This window comes from Pangasianodon hypophthalmus, chromosome 11 (assembly GCF_027358585.1).
Source record: "Pangasianodon hypophthalmus isolate fPanHyp1 chromosome 11, fPanHyp1.pri, whole genome shotgun sequence".
NCBI lineage: Eukaryota > Metazoa > Chordata > Actinopteri > Siluriformes > Pangasiidae > Pangasianodon > Pangasianodon hypophthalmus.
The window spans coordinates 7,122,177-7,148,577 of NC_069720.1; the positions used below are offsets into that span (position 1 = coordinate 7,122,177).

At 36.8% G+C, this 26,401-nt stretch overlaps 2 protein-coding genes across 5 annotated transcripts in view; one reads left to right on the forward strand and one right to left on the reverse strand.

The window, feature by feature from the left end:
• Nucleotides 1-12,480, reverse strand: part of tmc6b (transmembrane channel-like 6b) — a 28,316-nt gene extending 15,836 nt beyond the window's left edge. The window contains exons 1-2 of one of the 4 annotated variants that reach the window (XM_026930612.3): nucleotides 12,461-12,480; nucleotides 227-397 (exon numbers count right to left, since the gene is read on the reverse strand). In XM_026930612.3, coding sequence (XP_026786413.3) covers nucleotides 227-285 — 59 coding nt within the window. In that variant the 5' untranslated portion in view covers nucleotides 286-397; nucleotides 12,461-12,480. Of the gene's footprint in view, nucleotides 1-226; nucleotides 398-1,492; nucleotides 1,514-8,065; nucleotides 8,186-12,460 lie in introns of those variants that run through there. The other 3 variants (XM_026930610.3, XM_053238065.1, XM_053238066.1) reach the window with 3 other exon arrangements.
• A 178-nt stretch (nucleotides 12,481-12,658) lies between these two features.
• tmc8 (transmembrane channel-like 8) lies at nucleotides 12,659-26,388 on the forward strand. The gene is made up of 16 exons (XM_026930714.3): nucleotides 12,659-12,879; nucleotides 13,771-13,951; nucleotides 14,383-14,531; nucleotides 14,620-14,760; nucleotides 14,853-14,905; nucleotides 15,691-15,830; nucleotides 16,662-16,809; nucleotides 17,489-17,656; nucleotides 18,178-18,332; nucleotides 18,541-18,610; nucleotides 21,649-21,746; nucleotides 21,860-22,046; nucleotides 22,137-22,267; nucleotides 22,387-22,539; nucleotides 23,093-23,171; nucleotides 24,438-26,388. The coding sequence occupies exons 1-16, from the start codon at nucleotides 12,837-12,839 to the stop codon at nucleotides 24,531-24,533; spliced, it is 1,992 nt and encodes a 663-aa protein (XP_026786515.2). The 5' UTR covers nucleotides 12,659-12,836; the 3' UTR covers nucleotides 24,534-26,388.
• The last annotated feature ends 13 nt before the right edge of the window (nucleotides 26,389-26,401 follow it).

The window sequence follows — 26,401 nt, forward strand, 5'->3', positions numbered from 1 at the left end:
ACAGGAAAGCTTGAAAACACTGCATTCTGTCAATCTCAGGAGGAGGAAGCAGATAAAAGACCAGACTGTACACACCACAAACACGCTTTAATGGCCTAGTACATAGATAAGACAGGAAGACAAGAGACGGTATGAAAGGGTGCAAAGGTGGAAACAAAGAAATGTTTAGTAAAGAACTCAGAGACAGAAAGACATTACAGAGTTTTCATGAGTAAACAATACTTACTCCAGCCCTGCCTCCATTACGTGGGCATCTATGTCGAAGTTCACGCTACGAGCTGCCATCTCCACTGTAGTCCGAGGGTCCTGCCTCAACCAGTCACTCAAAGTTCACTGACACGCACAAGCTAAACGCTTTGCACTTGCTCCTACCTCCTGTCATTCTTCTGCATCAGCTCTAAAAGTGAGTAAAACAGAGAGAGAGAGAGAGAGAGAGAGAGAGAGAGAGAGAGAGAGAGAGAGAGGAACAGAAAGGGTATGTGTCTCATTAAAGTGTTACTTTGTCATCATGTTTCAACATGCCTGTTGCCTGTTTTCCAGTATGGGAATACCTACACACACTCATTCCAGAGGGAACAAGAACGAACACGATGTGTCAGCACTGAAGTCAATGCACAACCACTGTGTTCTAGGCTAAATTCTAAAACAAAAAAAAAAAACTAAACTGTGAAACATTTCGGTGTATCTCTAAATGCTTTAAGGATTCAGTCTTTGTCGTGTTTTTCCAACTCTGCTACTTCCAGTTTTACAATAAAGTGGGATTCGGTGTGTACGTGGCACTCAGTAAACCCCGATTAAGCAACAATCAATAATGATGACTCATTCAGATGGAACCAAGAATAGCAAATTGTTCAGAATAATATCAGAAGCATCTGAATAAACATACCCAAGTTTTTTCATGATGATAATATAGACTCAGCATGAAAATACCTGCAGTCAACACCGCAACCCTGCACAGTTTTTTCAAAAATCTCTCTAACGTGGCATCAATTTCAGCTTGCTTATTTGATCGGGGAAAAAAAAAATGGGTAGAGAAAAATTTGTGTAGAAAGCTATATTTAATCTCTAGACTAAACATGAATTTTTTAATAAACTGGAATGAACCTCTACAGAATTAAAGAATAAACAGCTTCTTGGTGGGTATCCGTAAGAATCCTGCCTTATAATAATTGGCAATATTTGGTAATAATTTCTATGAATCATGTCAAATTATGTGAGGGGAAACATCCTCATGCCCTTATTTGTTTTAAGCATGTTATTGACGTACATGTATATAATAAAATAAAGGAGGCAAATGCAATTGTACCCCCTTTTTTGATTTCTCATTTTGACAAACACCTATTAAAATATGTTGGATAAAATGGAAGACCCATGCAGTATGTTCTAAGTCTTACAGACTCACTTAGGGCCATATTCAGAATAGGCAACTTAAGTCCAAAACTTCTGTCAGTATTTATGCAGGTATTGACTGACTGATTCAGACTCTACACACCTGCTTCAGCTGATTTTCTGGGCTTCTCATTCAGATTTCACTGAGCTTTTTCAATAGCACCCGAGTTGTTTCTTCAGTTTGAATGTGGACAGAAGAAACAAATCGAGTTTATTTTCTTTGGTGTCACATGTAATACAATCTAACAAACACAAGAGACAATTTAAAAATACTACTATAATGATGTATGAAATGGCATGCATTGAAAAAAGAAAATCCAAAAGAAGTCTAGTATATTGCCAATATATTGCTGCACAAATAGACATAATTAAAATGATCACTTTAAACACTGCAAGTTTGCTTTAATTTCAACAATACAGCTTCCACCCTCATTATTCGCCAGCTTATAAAAATAGCACTTAACCCAGCACACCCTATCAGTTTTTTTTTTTTTTTTTTTTTTAAATATTGCACATTGACAGTTATTAGATACTAATCTGAGGTCAGGAAATCATAATGTGTGCATGGGATAAGACATTTCATCACTATTTTGATCTGTCAAATTGATGAAATAATGCCAATGCTTTAGTTAAAGAAAACGCACCCACGGTTTAAAGAAGCAGCTCACTGAACATCTCTGCATACATTAAATGTTGTTCATAATTTATCAGTAAAAATTCAGTCCTTCTCATAAGCAAAGTCTCAGATAAAGATGTCTGAATATCAATGTGTGCAGGTTCGGTATGAAATCCTCACTACGGACATGTAACTGAATTCTGAATATGGCCTTTACTAACGCCACAGCAAAGCACACTAGATACAGACTGGTGTCATTCCTTTTTAATCCTAAACTAGACACGTGCTAAATTTCCCGACACATAGTGGAATCAAAGGCGTGCTTATTTGAATCAGATGAGTGAGAGGGCCAGCTGGAGAGCATGTTAAAATGCTGAACGCTTTTTTTTTCCCCTTTTCAACTGTCTTACCTGCAGGCTTATAAAGAAGCCTAACAGGCTTATAGAGGAAGATAGTAGGCAATTAATTAGTCGATGCATATTAGTCATTGGCTCATGTTTATACATGTGTGGGAGTGTGGAAAGAGGCACTTTTCAGAATTCATCTGTCTGTAGGCGGTCTGGCACAAAGACACCAATGACATCAACAGAAGGATGTGGTTAGAAATCAATGGAAAGATGAATGAGGTGAATTCTGTTTCAGTGCTCATACAGAAACCCCCCTAAACACTGTGAATCCTGCATAAAACGAGTAATAGCAAGATGGAGAGATTTATCAGGGTGCCTCATTGAGGAAAGGGCTGACTTCAGCACTCTGAACACTCTGGTGGTCTTTCTTTCCCATGTGCACACATAGCACACAATTTTTTTTTTTTTTTAATCTTATGGCAGTCAGGCAATGATCCTATCCCAGTTTCTCATCATCACTGTTACTATAGGAAATGAGCTCAGATTTGTATAAACCAGGAGCCAGTAACAATGAAAGAACGAAAGAAATTCATTTCTGACCTAAATTTGTTCTGGTCCGTCCCACAGGGCCAGAAACTGCTGAAGTGCATTAAAAAATATGAAACTTATCTGGACTAACAGTGGAAATGTTGGGGCCGCAGGGACTGAAGGCATTTTTTTGTTTTTGTTGGGTGGGTGGGGAGGAAGACCAGGGTCAATAAACCACTGTAAAGAATCAGAGGCAACTTTACTGGCCAATTCCACTCACATACTGTATAGAAAGAATTTGTTTTGGTTACATAAATTCTTTACGTAATGGAACAAAACAGAGTATACAATATGAATAGTAACATAGTAAGCATAGTAAATACAATATATCACATACAGTATACACAAAACATAATACTATATACACAATACTGTGCAAAAGTCTTAGGCACCCTATTTTTTTTTTTAGATTTCTATTTTATGACTTCTACATTACTGAGTCAGTACAAAAACATTTTAGATTTCCAAACATTAGTTTTCCAGCATAAATTAAATATTACAAAAAAAATGTTTATATGTGAGCAAAGAACGCAGCATATCACGCATATTATGTAAGAGACCACTTTTCAAACAAAAAACATAATGGAGGCTGCTGGGTTTTGCTGCAAACATAAGAAGTGAGTGCGACAGTCAAGGTCTCCAGAAGAACTGGGGCTGGTTCTGCAAGATGCTCAGTAAAACTTGCCAGCTCGCTTCCTTATAAATTTAATTTATAAAGTAATTTCCTTACTGCATTTCGTTTGTCTCTGTTCTCATACTCTGACAATGACAAAGTTGAACCTAACCCAACCTAAAAATGCGCTAATTGTACCAGAGACTATTTTATTTTTTTTTTTTAAATGTATTAACCTTTAATTTCATTATTTTTGAAGGCATCTTTGCTCTACAGCATTTCTTTGCATGTGCCTATGACTTTTGCACAGTACTTTACATAAAGTAAAGCAGAATGTTAAAGCCTGTGTTTCACAGTCCGTGACAAGAAGGATGTACGAACATCTTTCAAATGTGCCACACACCATGTACAAGTGTCAAGTAGTGTCAAGAATGCAAAAAGCAGAAGAAGAAAAAGTACCAAAAAAAAAAAATATATATATATATATCACACTCAGAGCTAGTACATAAGTGCTACTGCATGTGCCAAAAACTGTTTGAGTGGTGTGATGATGCGGTTTTCACTGAAAACAGTTTTATGAAATAATGACAGACACAGTCTATAACCGTCTCAGTCGATCTATCCTGCACAATTATCCTTTCACATTATCACACAATCCGTTGCAATTTTACCTAAAACTAAGATCAGCACAAAACCAGAATTAGGACTGATTGGCACTTTTCCACTGGACTTATATTCAAACTTATATACAAATAGCTGCGTATTGACTTTGTTTGCACACTACATAGGCTGTAGCATAATGGATATGTACTGTATACCATACCCATTGTTCAATTTACACAGAAGTGCAGAATGCCATTTGAGATTCAGCCACAGAAAATGCATGACATGTTTGTGGTTTTGTAATACTTTAATGACAATGCTGGCATTCAAACTTTTCTGTATTTCATTAAGATTAAAGTATTGGCACTCTTGGTTGTGTTTGGGTGAGCTCGCTGCCATAAAAACACACTTAACTTGTTTTTTTATGTGTAACAGCTCACCCTGTGGGGGAAACACATGCCAAGACCTCACTGATGGACAAAAAGTACCCAGTTTCATTTAATTTTTTTTTTTTTATTTAATTTTATTTTATTATTCATGCCTATCACTAGTCACCATCTGATAAAATCCTGAGTCACACTGTTTGGTAAAAAAGTCCAATTTGATGCCTGGCGGCTACATAAACTGGAGTCTTACCTGTGGCAGGTTAAATTTCTTTCACAGGAAATACACTCCTTGCCAAATGGTTTGTATGATGCAACTGATAATTTCATAACGTGGAAACAGCGCAGTGCCCAAAAACATAAATGACTCAACTGGTTGGTTTCTGTAATCTTTAATCATTTCCTGTGTTTGTAGCAAGTGGAGGCTTTATGTTAAAGCTGAACAAAACCTAATTATAAATATTTAAGAGTTGCTGTTCTTTATTTGTAGAAGCCTTTATTTTGTCACATATAAATTACAGCACAGTGAAATTATTTTCTCCGCATATCCCAGCTTGTTAGGAAGCTGGGGTCAGAGCGCAGGGTCATCCATGATACAGCACCCCAGGAGCAGAGAGGGTTAAGGGCCTTGCTCAAGGGCCCAACAGCGGCAGCTTGTCAGTGCTGGGTCTTGAACCCCCAACCTTCTGATCAGCCTTAACCACTAAGCCACCACTGCCCTATTTGTATATCCCTATGCTGCTGTATGGGCATCTTGACTGGACATTTGTTTATTCCTGAAGACTTCAGAGGAGCTTAATCAGATCTCAGGTCACTTCAGATGAGTAGGAAAGGTCAAAATTGAGATAAAAATCCAGTCGGCTAAGTTTACTACCATAAGACGCCCATACAAAAACATCCCCTATCCCAAAAAAAGAGAAATAGTTAAATATTCACAGTTAGGTCATTCTCAAACCCAGGTTGTCATTATGAAGAACAAATGTTGTTTGACAGAGACGTAGCTGTTACTATAATGGGAAATGGAGTGAACCCGATCTAGCTGCGGCTAAATAAGCAGCGTACAAACAGATAAACAAGATAGTGGTTTATAGTGTTCTCAAAAATAGAGCCTCAGAAATGAGCATTAAAAAAACATTCTAAACACAGGAGGCAGTTTGAGAGATACAGACAAAAATGTGGAAGTGATCAGTGACTCTTTCTCTCTCTCACTCATACACACACACACACATTCTCCCTCAGCAGTTCATGCATGACCTAAAGCTTGTGCACAAAAAGGACAACACCTCAGAGGCCCACAGCATTTTAGAGTCAGGTTTCCCGCTTGCTATAGCACATTCCCAAGTCTTCAGTAACACAATACAATTTAGATTCCTGATTTCACAAGACTCAGATTTAATCTCACTACAAGCCTAATTCTGATGCCTCATATGTAAAACCAACTGGGTCTTATTTCACCATAAAGCAGGATCAATTAAATTATGCTGTAAAACTCAGCTTAATAATAATTTTTACATTGTAGGTTAAGCTGTAACATCTGCCATAAGGAAAGTTATTACATTTTAGAGTTGTTTTTTTTTTTTTTTAAAAAAAAAGTGTTTGATCAAACACTTTGTGTTTGTCAATAATACAGAGTACTTCTACACCACTTTTGGGTCTCTCTAGGGTTAGCTCAATTTACAAAAGGGGTTCAAGAGAAACTCAAAATCTTCTCTTTTGTTTCTTTCATTTATTTTACAAATTAATATTGGAAACATCAAAGATGGATTTTGTGTGCTAATATTTTGAACTGTTACTGTCACATTCAGACAAGCCACATTTAAGTTAAGAGGGTGCTTTGTTTATTTTAGTATTTTTCACTATGCTCCAACAATAAAAATAGAAAATTTTGCCATCCACCGGTTTGCCTATCACAGTTAACGTGTGATTTTTAAAAACCTGTCATGCTGCCTTCAAATCTATAGAAAGCTTGGGTTTGCATATCAGTCTTCTAGATTAGCAGATACTTGAAAGTAAAGTAAATATTTAATGTAAGATCAGAGGTTTCAATCTGAGACACTCCCCATGACAACGATCATGCCGACAGCAAAAAGTTTCAAGAAAGAGTGTTTAACGTTGCTGGGCATGAAATTGCTTCACGATTTCACCTGGAATCATGTTCGACTTGGAATGTCACTTTTAAATTATATGGATGTACATAAAATACGCAGCAGGTGTGTGTATAATGCCACCTGCGTTGCTGTTGCTTCTGCATTCATGCATGCATGCAAAATCATGCTATAGACTGGTACGTCAGTGTGAAGAATATTCCTTTGGGTTATAGTCAATTACGTTACACATACATTTGTCAATCACATAATAAAATGTTCAAATGTTACTGTAGTCCTATATTATAAATCAGGAATGTAGAGTTTACAAAGCTTGGGGTCATACAAAATTCATAATGTATATGTGGGGTTGTTAATTTGTAATTTTTTTCACTGAATAAATCGTTCTTCAGTAACTGCTTTATCCTGGGGTCACGATGGGTCCAGAGCCTATCCCTGGAACAACTGGTGTGAACGGGAACGCAACATAAATGGGACACTAGTCATTGTTATCCACGTAGCGACATGTTTCTGGCAGGTGGGAGGAAACTGGAGAACGCAGATGAAACACACATGGACACAGACAGGACCTGCACAGAAACTCCACACAAACAGGGCTCAGGATCGAACCGAGGACCTGGACCTGTGAGGCGACAACGCTACCGTCCACGCCACAGTCGCTGTGTAACGCTCTGACATTACACAAATGTAAACAGCAATTCATTTTAGCACATCAGACTGCTGGCAAATCTAAAAATGTTTTTGGATGGCGTAAAAAGTTAGGCATTTTAACAAAATGTAAAATGGTGAAATATGTTTTACAACAAAATGTAATATTACACGGGGGGGGGGGGGGGGGGGGGGGGACTCATTAGTTATGGAGATGTGAGCCGTTTGGCCTTCCACAACTTTACCTCAATTTAAACAGCGTGGGTGCAAATGTGAATAGACATTTGCAGCAGCACAATAAAACAGAGCAGATGATCATGTTGCTGAAATTAGCGGGTTACTTAATAATCACCCGCTGCTTCGCGTGCGTGAGCGCGTGCGTGTATGTATGTGTATGTGTGTGTGTGTGCGCGCGTGTGCGTGTGAGCGCCGCTGGATGAAGTAACTGGATGAAACCATAGAAACTTGGAACAGGCTTTTTACTGTGTTTGCCCACTGAGAGACCCAAACACAATAGGAGACAGGGGGTTGGGGAACCGAGTCCTTTCATTCCCTTTCACGCGATAAAAGAGAGTTAAAATTAACCCACATTGTAGTTTTGACACCTTATATTTTTTAAAAGCACTCTTCACTTCCTCATAACCTGCAGCGTGTCATACCAAAGTAAACACACTCCAATGAACACACTGTATAAAGTTCGAGTTTTAACTTTGCAGGCAATTAAAACAACATTTTCTTAAATAAAAGCCGCCAAAGTTTAGGAGTTGACATACCCGAACCATGTTACTCACCCGAGTCACCGGTCACCGCTGCTGAAAATCTGACCTTCTCAACAACCGAACCGCAACTGTGTGTATTTCTGTATACGTAGGGCGGCAGACAGCTTCCTTTTCCTGGGGGTAGGTGGGGGGGTGACAAGTGTTACACAAACTCGCAGAGCGATAAGAACGCGACAATTCATGTCTCTTTATTTCGTACTAGACTTCAAAATCATAAATCAAGTAGTACATTTAGACAGCATTAGGGTTATGCTAATTATACCGCGTTTACATAATAGAACTCTCCCCAAGGTTTACAAAAGTGGTACAGTCCCCTTTATAGTGGAACTCGGTGACGTTTGATTGACTGTAACTCATTAATCATAACAGTGGATATTTTAATAACGAATCAGTTTATAACTGTTTATAACTGTTTATAAACTGGGGACGGTGTAAAACAGTAGCTTGTCATTAATATATAAGTAGTACATAAGTAGTATGTAAATACTACTTTCCACGCTGTAGCCTGTCCAAGTGTTAAATGTCTTTTTCCACTGCTTGAATAAACCACGAAACGGCCATTTTGGTCATTTTTAACCCAACAGACGGTTAATTATTATTATTATTTTTAAACTCATGGGGCGGATATTCTGACAAATTACTCTACTTATCGAGATGTCTAAACTAGGATTTCTGCGCATGCGCACTTCACTTTTGCATTGTCACAAATTCATGTTTCTTATATTTCAAAGCTGGAAGAATTTTCTGATATATAGCATTATCAGTGGTGCCTTCTAGTGTGAAGGCAAAAAAAAAAAAGTTTTTTAAAAGGACTTTTATTGGTGCAGTATTTTTTGTGTGTGTGTGTGTGTGTGTGTTCCAAAAATCTGGAGACATTTTAATGATGTAGATAAAATAGCCAAAATACTTGCAGCATTGTTCTACAAAGATCTATAATCGTAACTGCAAGTCGTCAGAACACCGGTTCCATTTTATGAGTTCGAACCAGTGGTGGATGATATGGCCAAACTATCATATCACAATACTTGACATTTCCACAATACACAGTATTGCAATATTAGAGTGCCTGAAAAACAGTAACACCATACAGGTCATTCCTGCAATACAGTGCATTTTAAGTCTTCAGCATATGTTTCTGTGTATGTCGTGTACAAGGTATATACTCATACCACAAGGACTTATGTGCATGGACCCCAAAACTAATTAAATGACAAAGCCCAATTTTCTTACCCATGTTTGTATCCTATGCATTTAGCCTCAAATTAAAAAAAACAAAAAAACAATGAGATTGCTAGTTTCATATCCTACAGTAACTATTATCAAACAATGACTCTACAAAGACTCCCATAAGTAATAAGAATCCATGACATAAGGAATTTATAGAGTGTTCTTTTAGTGTATAACCCCCATTTATTTTTAAGAACAACCGCATCCAGGTCGCTCAAAGTCAGAACAAGCAAACTATGTTGTTGTTTTAGACGGCTAATTCACAATAATCCAAATATAGATTTCCTTGCTACTCACAAAAGCAAAAGCAAGCAGAGTTCCTTGCTACTCACAAAAGCAGCATTTCATTATATAAATCATGTGTATATACATATACATATATATACATATGGAAATGGATTTATTTATTTTAATAATTTCCCTTTGTTTTAATAAATATTTTGTTGGTCATGCTTTTAATGTCCACTCTGTCATTGCCTGTCCACCCAGGTATATGTTTTTCATCAATTCGTCATTACATAGTACGCATTAGTTTGTTAAAAGTTTCAACTGTGCTCTGCACTCTCAGAAAAAGGGGTACAAAAACATAATGCATACTAAAGGGACCAAATGGGTACACTTGAGGGTACCACCCGAGGGACAAGATAAAGTACAGTTTAATGCCTTTTTACTGAGAGTGTGTGTACATTATTGGGTTAAAACTGACACTATACAATGAGCCACCTAATTCTAACTAAGGGGATAAAAACCTGAGGCTATTGTGGCAAGTAACTGTAACAAAGAGGAAGTCTATCATACTTTCTGAAATAGTGAATTGATTGCCATAATAGCAAATCCATTAACTGAATTTAACAAAATATCTCCTTTTAAGTACTGAGGTTAAGGTTCAGGTTTGGGTTAGATGTTGATTTAGCATTATTTAACAAGTTTTTGTGTGTGTACTTGATGTACATGTCTGTGTGTGATGCTAGCCTCTTAACTGTCCTAACTTCCTCTATCTGTCTGACAAACACTATCAGCTGAATTGTCTTGCCACAGAAGCCACATAATCAAAGTAGATGATAACGTGCCAGTTTCAATATGTGATGAATGATTTGATATGTTTCAGCAGAATATTTATTTTGAGCAAATTTAGAGCCAGTTGATGCCATATAATGTGATTCTTTCATGAGTTCTGCAAAGGTTTGATGGATTTTATTTTTAGACCACATATAGTGATTCAGTCTGTCAGATCACATCCTAGTTTTTACCCCAACCACGAGACGTGCCAAACAAACAGCCCACGGGCCAGAACCAGCCCAATAAAGGTTCTAGTCTGTCCCACAAAGCATCTTCTCTGCATACATTAAGTGTTGTTCATAATTTATCAAGAAAAATTCAGTCCTTCTCATAAGCAAAGTCTCAGATAAAGATGTCTGAATATCAATGTGTGCAGGTTCGGTATGAAATCCTCACTACGGACATGTAACTGAATTCTGAATATGGCCTTTACTAACGCCACAGCAAAGCACACTAGATACAGACTGGTGTCATTCCTTTTTAATCCTAAACTAGACACGTGCTAAATTTCCCAACAAATGGTGGAATCAAAGGCGTGCTTATTTGAATCAGATGAGTGAGAGGGCCAGCTGGAGAGCATGTTAAAATGCTGAACGCTTTTTTTTCCCTTTTCAACTGTCTAACCTGCAGACTTATAAAGAAGCCTAACAGGCTTATAGAGAAAGATAGAAGGCAATTAATTAGTCGATGCACATTAGTCATTGGCTCATGTTTATACATGTGCGGGAGTGTGGAAAGAGGCACTTTTCAGAATTCATCTGTCTGTAGGCGGTCTGGCACAAAGACACCAATGACATCAACAGAAGGATGTGGTTAGAAATCAATGGAAAGATGAATATGTGGGCTTTCCCAAAACTATTGCCACAAGGCTATCTAGGATGTCTTTGTATGCTGCAGCATTATAATTTACCTTCACTGGAACTAAGGGGGCCAAACATGTTCCAGCCTGACAATGCCCCTGTGCACAAAATAAGGTCCATTAAGAGATGGTTGGCCAGGTTGGAGTAGAAGAACTGGAGTGTCCTGCACAGAGCCCTGACCTCGACCCCACTGAACTCCTTTGGGATAATTTGGAACACCGACTGAACCCGAGGCCTTCTCATCTGACATCAGTGCCTGACCTCACAAATGCTCTTGTGGCTGAATGAGCACAAATCCCCACAGCAATGCTCCAACATCTAGTGAAAAGCCATCCCAGATGAATGGAGGCTGTTATAGCAGTAAAGAGGGGACTAAATCTAGAATGTGATGTTCAAAACGCACATATGGGTGTGATGGTCAGGTATTCACAACCCTTCGGCCATTTAATGTAATTCTTCATTATCGATCCAGAAAAATTGAAGCTGTAACTACATCTCTTTCCAAAACAACTCTTTCACATAAAGGGGGTGAATCCTTCTGCAATCACAACTTTTACATCTTTTATTTGTATCTTTCAGATCAATGCTGATAAGTTAACATATTTAAGAGGAGTTGTTGATGTGTAATTGGTCTACATTATCAGAAATAAAGGTACCAGATCATACTTTTCCTTGTCATTGGGGTGGTTTCATCAATGGGACATGGTTTGTACCTTTCAAATGTATATTTTACTTATGAAAGTGCATTTGGTGTACAGTTAAATAGTTTTTAGAGTAAAGTTTAAAGGTATATCAGTGGTTCTTAAGGGCCAATTATGTACCTTAAATTATTTTTAAAGGTACACTATACATTTCCAGGTGAAAGACACAGTTTGGTTCAATTATTTCTAAGAGTGGACTAAACTGATTTTTTTGGTGCGACCTGCTTGTCATTGGATTAAGTATAATGCCCCATTACCTAAAATGAGTTTCACACCCCTGCAATACACAATTATTGACATTCTTCCCAGATTAGACTAAATTATTCCCTACAGCAGACTAGTGATAACTAGACAGTTTGTGATTACATTTCTGCAATGGATTAAATCTTCCTAGATGATGAGTATGAAATCACAAATTTCCCTGTAATAGCACATAGTGTTCCTGATTTCCCACAATATGACATCTTCGACATCTTTTGTTATTCCCACAGGTGTCTAATAAGCTCTAATACACACTAACCATAAATAACAGCCATACTCACAGCTCCATTAAAAAGCTTTCTGCAGTCCCATTAGTGAAGACAGTTCCAATCTGAGCATGAAAACACTGACTCTGTTTGGAAGTACATTAGATTTGTAAGTATCTCACACTTTAAGTCATGTTGGGTTTTCACTTAAAGGTGACGCCTACAAGTACTGTGTGCGTCATATGACTTCCTGTAAGCAGTGATGCTTGTAGCTTTACCAAGAAGGAGCTACCGCATCCTGCTTGCACCATAGTTTTGGCACTACAGCTGCCAGCCGGAGATAACATTTGTCCCTTTCGTGCCTTTTACATGTTTGTGCACCTGAGTGCAAGAAGTGTAATATTGAGACAGTACATTGTTGGATTTTGCCATTGTGAGATACTGAGAGAATATGGAGGAGTCCAGACCTGTCGATTACCAAAGACTATTCTCAGGTAAGTGTCTTCCATATGTGTCTATGTGTGTCCAGTCCTTTTAAGCGTATATGCATAGTCTTGCATTGCTTGTTCTTTTTATAATATTGGGTGGGAATAAGAAAATCTAGCTGACTGTATCAATAGTTTCTTTCACTGCTTAGGTTTCACTCAGGCCTGGACTTCCTCTTATTCTGACTTACATATGTGATTGTGTTTTCCATACAAGGCCTAGGTGTGAAACGTATAGACATATAGCAATTCAGGCATAAAAGATAAAAACTTCTAGCCATTCATGCATAAAATATAAAAACTTAGAACCATGCATGCATAAAATGTAGGTTAACATCTTATCCTATCACAAAGTGTGCCAATTCAACCACTACATGTACTGTAACTCTTTGTAAAAGTACATTTTTTATCATTTTTTTGTTTATAGATTGTAACACATCGTAACTTTATCAATTTATTGACACATCATAAATTTACACTTAATGTTGTGGAATGTTTTTCTCTCTCTTGAATAGGACAAAAATGCAGCTTGTCATGTGACAGAGATAATATTAAAATCAAATATTAAAATCAAAGTCTTCCTTCCTGAAGAGTTTCCAGTGGCAGAAAACTTACTGTTACAAAGACAATGGAGACTCCTTCCATAACTGTTAAATAAACATCTCCTTACAAAAAGCTTCACCATATTAATGATTATATTATATTACATATTTAATCTTACTGAAACATCCAATTATGCAAGATTTTTGGAAAAATCCATTTCTGGTTTTCTGTATTGTTTTTTTTTGTCTGAAATTTCATTTTGGCAAATGTTCAGTTTCATTTCAAATGGTGTCACCGTCAAAACACTGTAGGCAGAAGTATACCATTTTAATGAATTTTTTTCATATATATTCTCAGAGGAGAGCACTGTATCAGAGTTCTCCTTCGAGGACTATCAGACTGATATCTACGAGCAGCTGCCCAGTTCACAGAGAAGGTTGCAACACAAGGATCAAGCACAAGAAGCTGAGGTTCACTGGAACCCTAATCAACCACTGAAGATGTTGCCCCTGTGTATACAGGAGAAGAGGAACATCAGGTGTTTAAATTTATTTGCTAATTCATCTGGATTTCTGATGAGAGTAACATCAGCTTCTGTGTCAGTTATTGTCGTTTAATGACATTTTGTTGTGAAACCACTAAGCAACGCCAATCAATTAATAAAAGAAAACGTTTATTCCCTTTCAAAATAAATTTGGATGATTTTAATACTAACAAAAGTATTTTCTTTGATGACCGCATTACATATTTTAATTATTTATACCAATTTATATTATATGCATAGGAAGACCTGTGGAACTATCCATACTGCTTTTGATAGCAGTATATTACTTGGTATTATAAAGAGAAAATATTGCATTGCTCAACCCTAATCTATACACAGACCTGTTGTACTATTTAAAAATGTAGGATTTAGAATGAACAGTTACTTCATTTTACAATTGCCTATCATTATTAATGTTCAATCAGGGAAAGACAAAATGTAGAGAGGTGCATAATTGGTTACTGGGCATCATGGAAGCGGAGTCAGGAAATTGCAAGAAGGCGACTGAGGGAGCAGGTGGGGAGAGTCGTCTCAGGACTACTGCTGTGGAAAACCACCCTCCATAACATTGAAGGTATATATACTGTGCGTAGAATATACTGTGTGTAGTGTGTGTTTTGTGTTTTGTGTTAACCTTTCACACGGTCTTGTCTCCTCTGCAGGGAGATTTGGTGTGGGGGTGAAGGCGTACTTTGTGTGCCTTAGGTACCTGCTCTTCCTAAACTTCCTGAACCTTGCCATCATCGTTGGCACTGTGCTAAGTCCCACTCTGTACAGCAACATCACAAGCACTTACACACACTGTAAGTATAGTGAAGTGTTAAGTGCTGAAGATTTTAGGGAGTCTCTGCTGGTTTTGTTTATCACTTAATGCCATTCTTGTTTTCTTTTGAAGGGTTCCAGATCTTCAAGGAGAATGGTTCACTTGTGGATATTTTTCTGGGCACGGTAAGTTGCTCCATGCTCTTTGCCCTCCATGTTTTCTTCTCAATCCTGATTAATTTTCTATAACATCAGCTCTGATAATAGTTCCATTTGCAAAGTTTATATTAATGCACTTGTTCTAACTCAATATTGTTTCTAGAGTTACAACTTACACAGGGATGTGTATGGTGGATGCTCCACATAGCGTGATTTAAAAAGGTGTAACTGCTGATAAGTTTAGCATTTTTGGAAAGAGTCTCCACTGTCAGTGTTTTCTAACAGTCTGAGGTAATGCTGTAGCTGTAAGCTTTTCAACATCAGGATGGAGGCTTTCTCTGTAACAAACTGAATATTTTTGTCTTACTACCTTCTAGAGAGAGAAAAAAGAGAGGCTGGATGTTCCACAATGTTAAACGTAACTATAAACAGATAAAAAGTATGACATCTCGTGTTGCGTCCGGTACATTCTGTTATTGGAAAATAATACATTTTGGGTGGTAACAGAGAGTCACACCACCTCATCACTGATTATTTTCCTATAATAGCACACTATATCATGCTTCATTCCTTATTGCACTCTGATTTGTCTCCAGTGTTTGAACTCTATGAATTCTATGAGGTGTTGCTGCTCTTGTCAGAGGGCTACAATACAGATATGGAAGCATCCAAGTAAAAAATATAGGTTTTTGAAATCCTCGCATATTTCATAATTACATATGGACCTGCCTCAGTCTGATTTTAAAGATCTCTAGAGGGTCTAAAAACCACCCTCACATTACCTTTTCTGTCCCACTCTCTGTGTTTTGCAGGGCTTCATGGAACACTCTCCAGTTTTCTATGGTTTCTACACAAACTACTCTTTAGGCTCAAAATGTTTAAACACAGCTCTCCTCTTTTTCTTTGGCATGCTCACCATACTCCTCCTTAATCTCACCATGATAGTGCGCAGGTCAGAGCACTTTATTATCATAACATCATTCTTTTACTGAGAATATTTGTATGACACCTTTATAAGTAGGCGTAGGTAATCGTACCCAGCATATGAGCAGAGCAAAGTTGCAAATGAATTACATTTTTACAAAGTAATAGCCATAATATTTGTGCAATTCTATAGTATTGTAATATACCATTTCTTACACATGCTTTAAAATGTTTTTTCACCAAATACAGACCAGAGTCATTATATTCACCAAAAAGTAAAACTAGAAAAAAAATTTAAACTGAAATACTGTAAAATACTATACTAAAACAAACAAACAAACAACAGCAATATTGCCTCTGAAATAAAAATTAAAAGCTAACATTAAATAATCCATTTTCCTTTTTCTAAATAATGACTTTAGTTTTATGTTGGCATCTGGCAGTGAAAGTGTTGCACTTTGCAAGGATTTACACATTGTGCAATGTTTATTCATGAGTCATTCTGTAAAGATCAGACACAAGAATAACAGCACCAAAATATATAAAAACTACAGGTGAAATAAAATGTACAAATAAAAAGTAATAGAAACAAAACCACACTAAAAACTAATTTAAAATGAATTGGAATTCAAATGGAAACCTAAAATAATAATAATTTTTAAAAAAAATTCATAAATCACTATTCCACGGGAATTCAAAATGAATTTATTTAAAACCATAATAATTAAACGAACGGATTTTTGAGTGCTGCTTTGCACATTACTTTTGGTTTAAAGCTGAGCTTATGTCAACTGATGAAATACAGGGCAAAAGACAGCACTTCACACTTGGCTATATATTGGCTTTTTCTCTTTTATAGGATAGTGGTGGGTTATAAGAACACATGGCTGACTGGCATTCATTTCAATGCAAATATGAGCTATAAGGTGTTCTGTGGATGGGATTTCTGCATCCGGGAGCCTGAAGCAGCCTTCCTTAAACACAACTTAATCAGAAATGAACTGAAGGTGAGCTCCTGACCATCAGACTGAGAAACAGAACTGTAAAAGTGATTATTGTACCACAGTGCTGTTCAATTCACCATTCTAATTCACAGTTCATGATTCTTTGGTGATTAATCTTCTATAAAAGTAGCCCTGACAGCAGTTCCAGTAATTTCTATAGTAACAACATGTTCACAGGAGACTCCTCCTTATGGAAGGAGTCTCCAGTGTCAGCACTTTGTAATGGTCAGAGATAAAGCTGCCTTTAAGTTTTCCCCCATTGGGAAGCTTTGTATTTCTTGAAAACATGACAAGCTACATAACTTCAAGAGAAAGAAAAAAAGAGAGGTTGGTATGACTGTCATTAATAAGTAGAAACTTTGTAATAGTTGGCAAATTGATGTGGTATCATAAGGGGATTAAAACACTTCAGGGTAGAACAACTTCCCTCTGTGTCAGGACACATCACCCTGTAACTTCCCTCTGTGTCAGGCCACATCACCCTACCTTTGAATATTTCTTATAAAATCAGTTTTTTTCTTACTTAAAACATGGCAGAAATAGTCATCATCAAAATGAAAACAACAGAATTGGTGGAATTTCTTGATTATCACAATGAATTTCTCCTTCAAATTTCTTGAAGGAGAGTTTGGCCTCAGTTCAAATTACACACACTCAAACTCTCTTTGCCCTGTTATTTTAGATGGACCTTGAAGAGCAGAAGTTTCGTCAAAAAGTCTCAGGGCGTTCACTGAAGCAATGGATTCTCCTGTACACCCTGCGCATTGTTCTCAACTTTGTGGTGTTAGTTCTTCTGAGCAGCTCCATCTATCTGATCTACTTTGCCACCAGTGAATCGGAAGACTCTAAGGCAAGGGAAGAGTCATATGACTCTAATTATTAAACAAGTACCATATAAAGTCATATTAGATTATAAAAATCACTGCACCAGTTTTGTTGCATTCTTATAAGAAATGGGAGGAGCTGAACTTCTCATTTAGCATTGAACATGTAACATGGAATTGCTATTGCTTCATGAAATATAAGAGTCAATCATATTTTAATATTCCAGTGTCTTCTGTTATTATAACAAAATTGTTGGTGTGTATCCAGTTTTAACCTAGAAGCTTTTCAGGTATAATTTTTCAGTGACCACTGTCTCAACCCTTTTCACCCATGAAATTTTATTAAAGCTAAATTTAAAGGTCAAGGACTTGTTGGCTGCTCTAAATGAAAATTACTTGTATTAAAAATGTATTTCAAATGTAAGCCTTTATCAAAAAGTCTTTAAGAGAGTGAAAAATATTGCTAGCAGGTGTTAAGGCTCTTTATTGTATCAATATTTTTTAGCACATAAAACCTAGATTCTCTCTCTCTCTCTCTCTCTCTCAGCGTTCTAATCTCCATTGGACTTTGAATCTCCTGAGAGGTTATTTTTCGCCCATTACAATCACCATAGTCAATTTTGTGATGCCACACTTTTTTTCCGTGATCTCAGTGTATGAAGACTACTCCCTCACCACACAGCTTAATGTCACCTTAGTTCGGTAGGTCACAACATCTGAATTTTAAACCACTCCAAATGCTATTATCAGACTTTCTCATACTTTCTCTAAAACCATTTCTATAAAAAGGTCTGTAAACATTATTAGAACAGCTGAATTTGGCATAATCTGTTTTGTAATCTGTTTACCATGTTTACAGTGTTGATACTCTGCTGTGTATTGAAACAGATTGTATGCTTAATACCAACAGGAGTATCTTGCTGAAGCTGGGAAGCTTAGCCGTATACCTCTTCTTCCTCACTAGACAGAATAAAGGCAACGTAAGTTGTGATTCCTCCAGAAAACATTAAAATCACAAGCATTAAATAATAAACATGGACTGAATACTAGGCCTATACAATATATCTGTGGTGTCCTGGGAAAACATTTCAAATGGTTATATGTTGACATTTTCTAGTGTATATATATATATATATATATATATATATATATATATATATATATATATATATATATATATATATTAGAAAATATCAATATATATATATATACACACACACACATACACAGTCATGTGAAAAAATTAGGACACCCATTAAATATTCAGTTCTTTATTAAGAAATGTCAACATGTAATTTTCTGATCTTGTTTTAATTTGTACCTGTAGATGAAAGTGATGCAACTGCGTGTAAACAACAGAAAATCACTTTGTTTTCACTTATTAAACAAAAGAAATAAACAAAAATGAGTATTTCAACCGAGGAAAAAGTTAGGACACCCTATGCCCTAATAGCTAGTGTTTACCCCTTTGGCTGAAATAACCTCAATGAGACATTTCTTCTAGCCATCTACCAGTTTCTGACATCGACTGGAAAAAAGTTTCCCCCACTCCTCAATGCAGAACTCTTTCAGCTGTGTGATGTTTGAGGGGTTTCTTGCATGCACAGTCCATTTCAAATCACCCCACAGGATCTCAATAGGATTTAGATCTGGGCTTTGACTTGGCCATTCCAGAACTCTCCATTTTTTACTTTTCAGCCAGTCCTTGGTGGATTTACTGGTATGTTTTGGGTCATTGTCATGTTGCAAGGTCCAGTTCCGCTTCAGCTTCAATTTTTTGAGATGGTCTCACATGTTCCTCAAGCACCTTCTGACACAATGTAGAATTCATAGTGGATTCTGTGATGGTGAGCTGGGCAGGTCCTGCTGCAGCAAAGCATCACCAAACCATAACACTTCCACCTCCATGTTTCACAGTTGGTATGAGGTTCTTTTGCTGAAATGCTGTATTTGGTTTACACCAAACATGCCCTCTGTTATGATGACCAAATAATTCAATTTTAGACTCATCTGTCCAAAGGACATTATTCCAGAAGTCTTGGCCTTTGTCTGTGTGTTCTTTGGCAAACTTCAGTCTTGCCCTCATGTTTTTATTAGACAGCAAAGGTTTCCTCCTTGCACACCTCCCATGATAATTAAAGTTGTGCAGTCACTTTCTGATTGTAGATTCACGCACTTTGACATCAACTGTAGCAAGAGCTTGCTGTAGGTCCCATGATGATATTTTAGGGGTTTTAGAGACTTCTTTAAGCATCTTGCGGTCTGCTCTTGGGGTGAATTTGCTTGTAAGGCCTGACCTGGACATGTTGGCAGTTGTTTTAAATGTTCTCCACTTGTAAATGATTTTCTGAACAGTGGAATGGCTGATTACAAATTCTTTTGAGATATTTTTATATCCCTTACCAGACTCATAAGCATCAACAATCTTCTTTCTGAAGACCTCAGAGAGCTCTTTGGATCTCACCATGGTGATATCTCTCACTTCAACAATTAAGAGAAAACCAAACTAAATGTCTGAGGTTTAAATAAGGAAAGCCTCCTTAAACATGCTCTGTAACGATGTTCTAATAATTTGCACCTGATGTGATACAACTGTAGGTAATTTTAGCCATTTTAAGTACAAATAAATGCAGGGGTGTCCTTACTTTTTCCTCACAAGAAATTGGATTTTTTTTATTACATTTTACAGATAATTTTAAAAAGACTTTTCTTTGGTTTTATTTGTTTAGTTATATTACTTGAATCTCCCAATATTGTTAAAATGAAGATCAAATGTCCATATGCTTAACTATGTGTTTTTTCACATGACTGTATATATATATATATATATATATATATATATATATATAAATATATAGAGAGATAGATAGATAGATAGATAGTAATGAAAACTACAGGATTTCTACACAGAAATTGGTACAATATTTGCACAGGAGATATTTTGCTATCCAACAACTTAATCAAAGCAACATTAATTGCGTGAGAAAAACATGCTTAACAAGCGAGGTTTTAGACATCTTTAGGCAGTCTGACTATTTTTAACATCACACACATGTGGTTAACATCACACAAGGATAGTATTAGGATAAGCAGAAGAAAACAAAAATCAAAAATCAGTGGGACCAGGAAACAGGAAATCATATATCTAATTATGATGAAATCAAATCTAATAATGATGGAGATCTTAATTATACAGAGCGCATGATAAGACTTGGCAAAGAAAATATTATCCAAAAAGGTATAAATAGGCAAACTAATCATGGATGTAACACAGAACAGGTGAACACAATAGGGCAACAAACCACCGGCAGTACCTCTTTCTTGGTTAGATTTTCAAAATTTTGTGTAAGAATACCCGTTGACATTTTTCCAATCTTCAACGGTCCTTTGTAGCCTCAGATTCCTCAGATACAGATGTGGTCTTCTGCTGTTGTAGCCTTCAAGCTTTGGCATGTTGTGTGTTCCGAGATGCTTTTCTGCGCACTGTGGTTGTGAAGAGTGGTTATTTGAGTTACCATTCAAACCAGTCTGGATAATCTCCTCTGACTTCTCATCAACAAAATTTCCACCCACAAAACTGACATTCACTGGATCTTTTTTGTTTTTCACCCCATTCTCTGTAAACTCTTTCTGAAATACTCAAACCAGCCCGTCTGACACCAACAATCACGCCACAATCAAAATCACTGAGATCATATTTTTCCCCATTCTGATATTTGATGTGAACATTAACTGAAGCTCTAAACCTGTATCTAAATGATTTTATGCACTGTTCTGCTGCCACATGATTGAATTATTGCATGAATGAGCAGGTTTACAGGTGTTCCTATGAATTCAGCCAGTGAGTGTATACAAATATACAAATAATACTGCAATATATTATTTTGTTCACATTGTACAGCCCTTGACGTACTGTCACACTCACACATAGCTGATTTGCAACTAACAACTAATGGTCTATACCTGAATGTTTGTATGGTTGTGTATTTCTTGTTTGTTTTTTTGTTTTTTTTTTTAGTGTCATGAGACCGAGTTTGGAAAGGACATGTATAAGCTCACAATACTTCACTTCCTGGCATCTTTCTGCAATACTTTCTTGGTGGCGTATCCTAGAAAGTACGACTTCTTGCCTAACTATTCATGTCATTATAGAAAAATGAGTACAGTAAATTATCAGTTGGTACATTTAGTATAATTATGTGCATTTTGTCCTCACTGTTTTGTTTTAGGGTGTTGGTGGAGAAGTGCTTATCCTCTAATTTGTCAAGGAGAGTGGGCAAGCAGCAGTTTGTAATCCCATTGAACGTGTTAGATCTGGTGTACGGTCAGACAGTCACTTGGATGGGAGTTTTTTATTGTCCTCTCCTGCCAGCCATCAACATTTTAAAGCTACTGGCAATCTTCTATATCATCAAAGTATGTCTATATTATGTGCTTTTATCTAAATATGCTCGATCTCTAATTGAGGAAAATTCATTTAAAAAAATGTTCTTTACTTCTCCCCAGTTCAATCTGGTGCGATGTTGCGACCCGCCAAGGAAAGTGTTCCGGACCACCAGCTCTTCAGTTCTGTTTCATTTCATGCTCTTACTGGGCCTCATCATGTCCGCCGTGACACTTGGTGTCCACATTGAACTGTATAGCAAGCCTGCAACTCATTATCATTAACCAAGAATTAGACTAAGCACAATTTTGTTTAATTTATTTCTTTACATTGTTTCCCATTTCTTTTTCTGCTCTCCCTGCTATTATTCAGGTTTGTTCCCGGTACATGTGGCCCATTTAATGGGCACCCGACCGTGTATAATGTGACCGCGGACTGTGTTAACACACTCCCAAATGCTGCACAGGAAGGCATACGTTACATGACGTCTGAAGCTTTTGCATTCACGATCATATTAATGGAGATGTAAGTAATTACGTATTTCATTGCATATGTGTGTATGCACAGGTGGGTAACATTAAAACCAACATAAAGTGTCTTAGCTAGGTGTTGGGCCACCATAATTCGCCAGAACACCATTATTCCAAAAAATATTCCTTCCATTGGTGTTTTGATGGTGCTGATGGAGAACGCTGTCTAACATTTCGCTCCAAAATCTCCCTTAAGTGTTGAGATCTGGTGAATGTGAAAGCTATAACGTATGATTTGCATCATTTTCATCCTCATCAAATCATTCAGTCAGCCTTCGTGGCCTGTGAATGTGGGCGGGGTCATTCTGGAAGAGAGACCACTCCCATCAGGATAGAAATGTTCATCAGAGGTTAAAAGTGATCAGTTGGAAGGATTTAGTATTGATTTGCCTCAACGCTTCCCTCTAAGGGGACAAGTAGACCCAAACAATGCCAGTAAAATAAATAAATTCCCCAAAACATAACAGAGCCATTTTTTCCTTTCACTGTCACCCACCTAGGATCTGTACCGTCTATGTTATAAACAAATCTGTATTTCTGCTTTACAGTATCATCCTGACGTCTTATGTGTCTCGTGGACGAGCCAATCAGAAGGCCATAGAGAGGCTCAAGGACATGCTTGTTATGGTAAGTGTAGTTTCTGAGAATGGGCTTACAATTTAAAAGATACATCCATAGATACTTGAGCAAGGTGGAACTTATTAACAAAATAGTTTAAACTAATATAATAATATATAAATAAGAAGTTCACAAGATTCAAATAAGCACTATAGTAAGAATATATTAAGGTTGATTGTCGTCATTGCGGTAACTACTTTAATCTGTGGTCTCTTCCCACATTAATTAGTACATATAGGCTTATCCTAATAATGATGGAGAAGCAGGCAAAAAAAATAAAAATAAATTTTTCATCTCCAGTTAAGTTACAGCACCAGAAAGCATGAAACTTAGGGAGAGGTTAATAAAGGTTGTAGTTGTGTGGACAATTATTTATTTCATTATATCATATGTATATATTTAATATTGCTCTGAAATAGTATTTTATAGTTTCTTGTCACATTCACAATGTTTTGTTTCACATCTCCTGGCCATGGTGTTTTTAGTGCTTTTCCTTCACTAATGCATCCATACCTCTATTTTAACACATTCTCGCAGTACTGACATTCCATTCCACCATCGGAAATGAAAATCAACTTATCGGACATATTCAATCAGTATAAACAAATGAATTAATTTATTGCCGCAAGTCTGTTATAAGATTAGTCAGGACACTGTTAGGTTTCTGTGTGTAGAGTATCATGACCCTGTGTTTAGGTGCCTGTGAGCAGGGCAATGGGAAAGCGGAGGAGTGTGAGACCCCTGCTGGGCAAACAATTCACACCTCTCCACAATAACGTTCGTACAGAGATGAAACAGACTTCACAACTAAAGCTTTTTTGATAGTAAAATATAATACAACTTCCACAATAAAATTATAATAGTTAAACCTAGTAGGCTAGGTAAAAAAAAAGAAATGCTTATGAAAATCTGCAAATTCTTAAAGCCCTGATGTTTACTTTCATATGAGCCTTTAATCACTGCTGTGGAGTGTGACATCAATAAATTCAATGCTGAACACGGGCACACCCAAAACCAGCGGAAATTCCATTTTTTGGCCTTGGGTAAAAAGACTTAAACACAAAACTTGTTTAACTAGTGCTGGGTCTTAGATCAAGGAAACCACTAAAGGCATAGTGCAGGAGAAGCTCCAGGATGAAAAGTGAAAGGCAAGCTTGTTAAACTGTGTGATGCATGTTGTTCATCAGAGGAAAGATGGAACTTTTCTTGGCTTATGTCTCAAACACAGAATGATATTCACTTATTTCATATTGTGGACATGTTTCTATCTCACAGTGTGGCTCAGACAAACGTTACCTGGTGAAGCATCATGCCACATTGCTCAGGCAGAAACAGAAGAGGACTGTCAACCACTCTGAAAAGGTGGCCTAACAGCAGTGAATGGGTGCCTCTGTGTCGGAGTGCACAAATCTCATCTCAGTACTGCTTATTCTACACCAAATTGGGCTTTGGAGCTAAATGCAATCTTCAAAAACTGTCTACAAGACACACCCAAGGGAGTAAGCTGGACTCAAAGGAAGTAAAACTGAGGTTATAAAATATTTTGTCATTCATGCTTGGGCAAAAGGTGTCAACACTTTCAAGACTCTCATGAATGTTTTGTATGTTTTGGTTTCCAAAACCTGCTATTTATCACAGTAGTTTCAACCATTCAATGCTGATAGCACTGCAAAGTTTTAAGGAAAAACAGCCAGACTCCCAAAATGCCAGTGTAGATCAAATACCATTTAGTGGTCTACAAATGTTCTGGCTCTTCTAGTTAAACAGTGGTCAATGGTTCTCATACCAGAAGAGTGATTTTTATGTAAATTGATACATAATCAATCAATCCTATTGCAAATGTACAGTATTCTGTAGGCCTGTTAATCATATGACTTTTGCCTGTATGCTAACCTATGCAGCATAAGTATTTGATTTCAGGTTTTTACACAATGGTGATTAATATAGCAAAATAACAACATTAGCTTTCCATGTCTAATTTTTTAATGCAAGCTATGATGTTAACATTATCAGTGTTAGGCTTTTTTTTCTACATTTATTTATTTATGTATATAGTTTTATACAGTATATAAAGGTTATAATGTAGTCTAGTATCAAATCTACAGTGAATTTTCACAAGGGATTACTAGCTTTGAAAAAAAAAATCATATTTTTTTATTGCTAAGCTGAGCCAAGGGATCTGACTCAATAAAAGGAGTTAGACTCCTAAAATATTCAATTCAGGGAGTTTAATTCTGCATGCAAAATGTGGGTGTTCTGCAGGTGATTTACAAAGAATAACTGCATGAATTGGTCACATGCAAAGTCAGGGAAGAAGCAATATGTAAATTAGTTTTTGCGTGCACTAGAGCTTCAGATATCAAGCTTGAACTTCTAAAGGCAGTAAGACAGGTCAAAAAACTGTTCAAAATACAATATTTATAAATGTATTAATGTGTGTAGATGTGAGTGTGCATTATATTAATAAGGCATATGTGAATGAAACCCTTCTCAATGGCTCTCTTTGGATGCTGTCACCATCGAAGGCGTGAATGTGCAGTGAATATCAAATACAAAAAAATATTTACTGCTGTAAGAGAAACTTTCTTATTATTAAGAATTAGTAAATTGTATAATTTTGTCTTCAACTGGTGGAAACAGGCTTCTGCAAATGTAACACATGCCCATAGGTCGTATTCATTTGCACACATAGTGTCTTTCAGGCTTAGTAAAGCACATTGCGGTGGCTGAATGAATCAGTTTGCATTGTGTATATAAGTACATTCTTCATATATTCATTAAGCCTATTAATTAAGCTTCCACGTTTTTTTGAGGGAGTGTCAATTGTGTTTTTACACATGCCAACCTTTAACAAATTAGAGCCTCAGTTTATAGCTTCAAGAGAACAAATTACACCTGCAACCCCCATCAAATGGCGTAATCCCACCATGAGCAATTTTAGTGAAGGATGTAAAAAATAAACATGCATTGAGCTATGTGTTGGCAGAGAGTCATTTTGTGATTTAGCCTAAAACTTTAGACAAAAAGGAAATTTCTTTTTCCTTTCAATGAGTGAAGAACTGTTTGGTGTGCAGTTTTTATTTTTCAGAAGTGTTCTATGTCATACTTGAACAATGATGGGTCATGTGTAATATTATGCACATTTCTTTTTTCCTTTTTTTACTTGTTTGTGATTGTTTCTATGGTTTTCTTAAATAAATTTTCTGAGCAAGAAAAATGGGTGTGTTTTCTGAAGCCGC